Raw genomic sequence first — 6,254 nt, 5'->3', positions numbered from 1 at the left:
CCCCCCCTCCCCGAGGCACGGGAAGGAAAGGAAGGGAGGGAAGGCTAGGCGGCCGGACGCTGGGGTTTCCCCAGCCTCCTAGAGAGGAACTAGGAGTTTGGGGTCCAGGTTCTCAGCATTCAGCTCTGCGGGGGTTCTCCTGTCCCCTTCCGGAAGCGCAGGCTCCTCCCCCCGCGCGTGGCACACACGTGGGGCTTCCTCACCCCTGCCAGCTCGGTTTTCTCACCCGGGTCTTGTAGAGTCACACCCACCCACCTCTCCCTCTACGGCTCGACTCCTCACTCAGCCCTCTCCCTTCCATCCCGCGGCGTGGCGGAGGCTCGCTGCTCCCAGCATGGCACCGTGCATCTCTCCTCGGCCCGCTCCCTGGTCCACCTTTCCCACGCTTGTCTCTCCGCTCTGTATACCCCTTCCCACGCCCCAGTATTCTAGGTTTCCTGAGGGCTCGCTTCCTCCGCTGGGCTTCCTCCGCTCACGTCCGTCTGCGAAATAGAGCACCTCCCGGCGCATCCCAGGCATCCATCCCCCTGGGGTCTCCGCTTCTCTCCCGCCAGCTTCCCCCACCCTACGACCTCGCCCCCCCTTTTGACCTCGCATTGATCACCCCCTCCCCGCCTCTCTCTCTAAGCCCTTCCCCAATCCCGCGTGTTCTTCGCGCCGTGTGCAAATGCGTCCACTCTCCACTTTCTGGAACCTCTGGGGTTCGCTTCACCTAGTTTTTCTGTCCTTCTTGAACCTTCCTGCCTCATGACCCCTGAGCTCTGGGTCAGCTTTCCGCAGTACCTCTCCTCTCCCCAGTGCCGGGGTCCTCGCTTCTCCCAAAGCGAGGTCCCTCTCTGCGGGCCCCACCCACGACCCCCGCACTCTAGTGCACCCTGCAAGGGGAGTCTTTTTCTACACCCGCACCCCGTAACTGCTTCGCTTCTCTCCCTCTAAGGGACTCCCCCCGCCCACGATCCCGCATGTTCCTGTAGCCCTCCAAAAGCCGTCCACTCTGCTCACTATCTCCTCTTCAAGACCAGATACCTGGGGGGTAGGGAGCTCAGCCCTATCCTCTGTGAGACTCCCCCTCCCAAACTCCCGGCGCCCCCGGGGGTCCTCTTCCTCCAGCCAGTTTCCTCTACCGGTAATTTCCTCCCCGTGACCCCTGCACTCCGGCGCCCCCTGGGGGCTCCCCTCCAGGGTTCCCCTGCCCCTCCGAGCTCACCGTTGCTGTTTTCCACCATTAGCACGCGGGTGACCTCCTTGGCGTAGTAGTCCGCCTCTGGCTCAGGCTCAGGTTCGGCACTTTCCCCGGCCACCCGGTCACGGGTACTGTTGTAAAGGGCCAGTACGGCCTCGGGCAGCGGACCGGGCGGCCCCTCCCCCTGGCTCGGGGGGCTGGCGAGCCGAAGCTTGGACAGAATCTGGCCGCGGATGGCCTCGATGCGCTTTCGCTTCACCAGCTCCATGTCGATGGTCTTGCAGGTGGACAGTCCGGCGGCCGGCCGGCCAGGCGACAGCACTAGTAGCCACAGCAGCGGCAGCAGCAGCGGCAGCAGCCGCAGCCCCGAGGGCGGCATGGGGGAGGCGGCGCCCCCGGCACAGCCGAGAGCGCGAGCCGGGCTGGGGTGGGAAGAGGGAGGCCCCGCCCCTACAGAGGCCCCGGGGGCGGGGGGTCTCCCGAGGAAAGGTAGGAGGGTCTGGGGAGGGGGGGAGTTGAGGCCCTCAGGGAGGACGCAGCGGAGCTGGAGGGGAGGCTCTGATGGGTGTGTTCTCGGTATCCCACGGCAAAAACCGAGATGAGCGAGATCTGGTACCAAAGGTGGGTGGTCTTGAATAGGAAAGCTGAGGCAGGTCTGAGATTGATCCCGTCTCCTGGATCCCGGAGGAGAAGGGTCCTTGGATGCGCGGGGGCTCAAGAGAGAGGCTAGGAGCTGGGGGCCGTGCGGGAGGGTGCGACCGATGTCTGGGGTCGAGTCCTCGCGGGAGTCGGGTATGAGGCTCCTGAGGGCTGGTCCGGAATGGGGGCGCCCGGGGAACGCCGTGTGGGGGGAAGGAAGGGAGCAAGCGTCCGAGGCGGTGCAGGGCGGAGGTGCGGTCTGGGGTCCCCCAGTCCTGCCTCGCGGAGCAGCGCTGCGCGAAGGTCCCCGCGCCTTTGGCTCCCAGCGGCAGCGGAAAAGTCTCAAAACTTCTTTCCTCTTCTCCCAACCAGCTCGTCCCTCCTCCCGCTCCTCCTCCCCCTCCTCCCCGCAGTGGCGGCGGCGGCGGCGGCGGGGGCGGCGGCGGCGGCGGCGGCTCGTCTCAGACTCTGGGGCCTCGGACTGCTCCTCGGCGGCTCCTTCCTCCGTTCCCGGCTGAGGCCGGCCCCGCGGGCGGCTTCGAGCCGGGGGGTGCCCCGGAGGGGGCGTCCCCCCTGCCCCCGGCCGGGGGCCTCGCTGTCTGGCGGATCCGCGGCGGGAGGAAGGGAGTGGGACGGCCTGGGGCGCGAAGGGCGGCGGCGGCGGCGAGCGGAGGCGGCGGCGGGGGGTTTTTGAAGCCGCCCCGGCCCCACCCAGGAAGCGCGCGGGGCGGGGGCGGCCCTCAGGGGGAGGGCATGGGGGGGCCGGTCCACAGTCCTCATCTCGCGTGGGCGGGCTCCGAGGGGGGTCCCTTAAGCCCTGGGGGGAGGGGGCGGGCACCCGGCTCCGCCCCACCAACAGGGTGCTGCCTCCTGGCGGCTGAGCGCTACCAAAGCGGGCGGCTGTGCTGCGTGTGGCTTTGAGGACTGTGCGAGGGTCACCGAGGGAATAAAGACCTGGCGGGGAGGGCTCAGTCAGAGGATGGGGACGCAGGGTACAGGGAATCCGAGGACGATCACCCCGAGTGGAGAGTGGGAAGCTGGGGCAGTGGGGGAGAGGGTCAGCCAGAAGACAGGGAGCCAGTGGGGAGAGGGGCACAGAGGAGGGGGACCCCCAAGGAGTGGGGGCCATAAGAGCATCACCCAGAGTGGGGAGGGGGTCAGAGGCTGAGGCAGAGGACAGGGGAAGGGGGCCTGAGGAAGGAGGGTGACAGTGAGAGGATGGGGCACTGGACATCCAACAGATGAAGGTCAGAAAAGCACTCACATCTGAAAGAACTGTGAGCCCTTGCATGTGCCAACAGCTTCTCTGCACCCAACCCCTGTGAGCCCACACATTTACTGCCCCCATTTTACAGATGGGGAAACTGGACCTGGGAGGGGCAGCCACTGGGCTTGAGATGCTAGTCAGGATAGAAGCCACACCAGTCTTGGCTGGGGTCAGGTCTGACAGTCTCCAGAGCCCACGCTTCTGACCCCTGTGCCATCCTGCCCCTCAGCGGGTGTCCAGAGATATGGCTGGGGGCCAGCGGTCCGTACAGGGTCCTTCAGCATTCGACGCCATAACGATCGAAGTGGCGCAGCAGCAGGCCCAGCTCGAGGTGCACGGTGCCACCGGCAGCAGTGTGCAGGCGATAGCGGTCAGCCCCACTGTAGACGGCATCTCCATGCAGCAGCTGAGGCCCGCCACCCACGAAGGCCCTTGCCAGCTGCTCCCGCCAGCTGCCTAGGGGCCGCCATGTGGGGCAGTCCAGCTGGTGGGTGCCTGGACTGCTGGGCACATGGCAAAAGCCGTAGCCTGCAAGCTGGCAGCGGCCGAAGCTGTCCTGGGACCATACCTGGAGATGGAGTCGGGGCCAACCTGCAGCATAGGAGGGAGGGAGGCAAAGTGGGATGGGTACAGCCCAGCAGGAGCTCCTGGAGATCCCAGGCCCGTCCTTCCCCGCCAGGTTTCTGCCCCAGCCTCCTCTCTGGACTCCTACCGCCACAGAGCAGCCAAAGGGATCCTTCTGAATCCGTATTCCTCCCCTGCTCAAAACCCTTCTATGATTCCCCAATGCACTCAGTATAAAGTCTGACCTGAACATTCAAGGCCCTTTAGGTCGGGCATCTGTTGACTTCCCTCTCCGTGGCTTCTTCCTCTGTGTCCCCGTCTCAGGGGAGCCCAGTCCCCAGGTGAGTATGTTGGGCCTTGTCCTCGATGCCTCCCTCCTTCCCTCCCCATGGCCACACCCTGTCCTCTTTTCTGGCCTCAGGGCCTTCTTTCCTGCTCCCTCCAATCCAACTTTCACCTGGCAGCTGGAAGCGTCTTTCTCTCCCTTCCATAGGTTTCCCAGTGTCCTCACTCAGAATATAATTCAGCTCCTCAGCCTGTAGGCAAAGCCCTTGGAGACCCAGCTCCATTTCACCCTCCTTTCTGAGTCCCTCCGTGCTAGGCCCTGTTCTAGAAGCTGGGGACACAGCAGTGAACAGAGCAGACAAAAATTCCTGCCCGTGTGCAGCTGACATCTTAAACAACGAACACAGTAAATACACAAATTATAGGGTATGTCAGATGGTGCTAACTGCTCTGAAGAAAAACAAGCTGGGTACGGTGGGGGTAGGCATGCAGTTTTTGTTTTTAATATTTATTTATTTGGTTGCACTGGGTCTTAGGTGCAGCAGGCAGGCTCCTTAGTTGTGGCATGCGAACTCTTAGTTGCGGCATGCATGTGGGATCTAGTTCCCTGACCAGGGATCAAACCTGGGCCCCCTGCAGTGGGAGCATGGAGTCTTAACCACTGGGCCACCAGTGGACCGCTATCGCCTGCACACTGCTGCCGGTGGCACCGTGCAGTTTTAGAAAGGGGGTGATCAAGCAAAACTTTCCTGAGACGGTGACATCTGGGTGAACGCTTAAAGGAGGAGAGGGAGTGGGGGCCATGTGGATATCTAGGGAAGAACGCTCCCAGCAGGGGGAATAGCTAGTGCAAAAGCCCTGAGGTAGGAGCTGCCTGGTGGGGCCGATGTGGCTGGAGCAGAGTGAGATGGGGGAGAGGGGGAGGAGGTGACAGAATCAGATTGAGCAGGGCCTTGTGATCCATGGTAAGGTTTTGCCTTTTACCCTGAGTGACATGGGGACCACAAAGGATTCTGAGCAGAGGAGGAATGTTACCTAACTTAGGTGTTCACAGGGGGACAGACTTACGGGGCTGAGGTGGGAATACCAGTAAAGAGGCTACTGTAATAGCCCAGTGAGAGGTGAGGGTGGACAGATCAGGGTGCTGGGAAGAGGGTAGGGGGAGTGGTGGGATTTAGGATGCATTTCAAAGGTGGGGCTAATGGGATTTCCTGATGGACAAAATTGGGGGGGGGTAGGAGAAAAGAGGAGGCAAGGATGATGCCCACATTCAGAGACTCGGGGTCCTTAAGAGCTGAAAGGACTGTTGCCTGCCTCACTTTCCAATCCATCACCCACAAGGCAGCCAGAGGGATCTCTTAAAAGCAAAACCTGACTTGTCAATCACCTGCTCTGGCTCCGCAGTGCCTTCAGGATATGGCCTCCACTCTGCGGCCTGGCATTCAAGGCCTTGCAATGGCCTGTCCCCTGTCCCCTGTCTCCTGCCACCTCACCCCCCGCAGTCCTCCTGCTCTCCGTCGGTCCTCCCAACGCCCCTGGCTCACTTTCCCCCTTGAGGCTTCCACACATGGCTTTCTGCCCAGAACCCTCTTTCATCTTTCTGTTTTAATAGCTCCTACTGTCCTTTCACAGCAAAGCTCAAACATCCCCCTCCTCCAGGAAGCCCTCCCTGAACCCCCCAGCAGGGTCAGGCACCTCCGCTGGCCTCCCATAGCCCTTCAAGATCCCCCATCCCAGTCCTGCCCACTCTGGGTTACCACTGTCTGAGGGCAGCTCTGTCTCTCCCAAGGGATGATGAACCATGTGGGGACAGGGCTGGGGAGCTGTCTCAATCACTGATATCTCCCTGGCATCACCTGACACAGGGCAGGCACTCAGTAACTATTATTTATATGGTAGAAATATATGGCATATTTACCTAGGCTATTTCCTGGAATCCACCCCTCTTTTTTTTTTTTTTTTTTTTTTGCGGTACGCTGGCCTCTCACTGTTGTGGCCTCTCCCGTTGCGGAGCACAGGCTCTGGACGCGCAGGCTCAGCGGCCATGGCTCACGGGCCCAGCCGCTCCGCGGCATGTGGGATCTTCCCGGACCGGGGCACGAACCCACGTCCCCTGCATCGGCAGGCGGACTCTCAACCACTGCGCCACCAGGGAAGCCCCACCCCTCTTTAATGACCCAAATTTTCAGCCAGAAGAGGTTTTCTGATACCCCTCGTCCCCCACGTATTCATTTCCCCTCTGAGCAGCTGAGCCCTACCTGCAGAATAGCCACCAGCCCTCACATCTCTCTCTCTCATAAACCCTCCCAGCTTCCT

At 62.1% G+C, this 6,254-nt stretch overlaps 3 protein-coding genes across 4 annotated transcripts in view; 1 reads left to right on the top strand and 2 right to left on the bottom strand.

Annotated features, from left to right (window-relative positions):
- The window catches only part of TGFB1 (transforming growth factor beta 1), a 15,802-nt gene extending 13,779 nt beyond the window's left edge, over nucleotides 1-2,023 (bottom strand). The window contains exon 1 of one of the 2 annotated variants that reach the window (XM_007458619.1): nucleotides 1,208-2,023. In XM_007458619.1, the coding sequence (XP_007458681.1) occupies nucleotides 1,208-1,562 (355 nt within the window). In that variant the 5' untranslated portion in view covers nucleotides 1,563-2,023. The remainder of the gene's footprint in view (nucleotides 1-1,207) is intronic. The other variant, XM_007458618.1, reaches the window with a different exon arrangement.
- On the top strand, nucleotides 1,945-2,703 carry LOC103075459 (rRNA 2'-O-methyltransferase fibrillarin-like). Its single transcript, XM_007458698.1, has 2 exons — nucleotides 1,945-2,074; nucleotides 2,342-2,703. The coding sequence occupies exons 1-2, from the start codon at nucleotides 1,945-1,947 to the stop codon at nucleotides 2,701-2,703; spliced, it is 492 nt and encodes a 163-aa protein (XP_007458760.1).
- A 372-nt stretch (nucleotides 2,704-3,075) lies between these two features.
- Nucleotides 3,076-6,254, bottom strand: part of B9D2 (B9 domain containing 2) — a 7,873-nt gene continuing 4,694 nt past the window's right edge. The window contains exon 4 of the mRNA XM_007458616.1: nucleotides 3,076-3,680. Within this exon, the coding sequence (XP_007458678.1) occupies nucleotides 3,367-3,680 (314 nt within the window). The 3' untranslated portion in view covers nucleotides 3,076-3,366. The remainder of the gene's footprint in view (nucleotides 3,681-6,254) is intronic.

This window comes from Lipotes vexillifer, unplaced genomic scaffold, assembly GCF_000442215.2.
Source record: "Lipotes vexillifer unplaced genomic scaffold, Lipotes_vexillifer_v1.1 scaffold371, whole genome shotgun sequence".
Taxonomy (NCBI): domain Eukaryota; kingdom Metazoa; phylum Chordata; class Mammalia; order Artiodactyla; family Lipotidae; genus Lipotes; species Lipotes vexillifer.
Note: the sequence above shows the minus strand (reverse complement) of the source record. Positions and strands in the feature narration are given on the sequence as shown.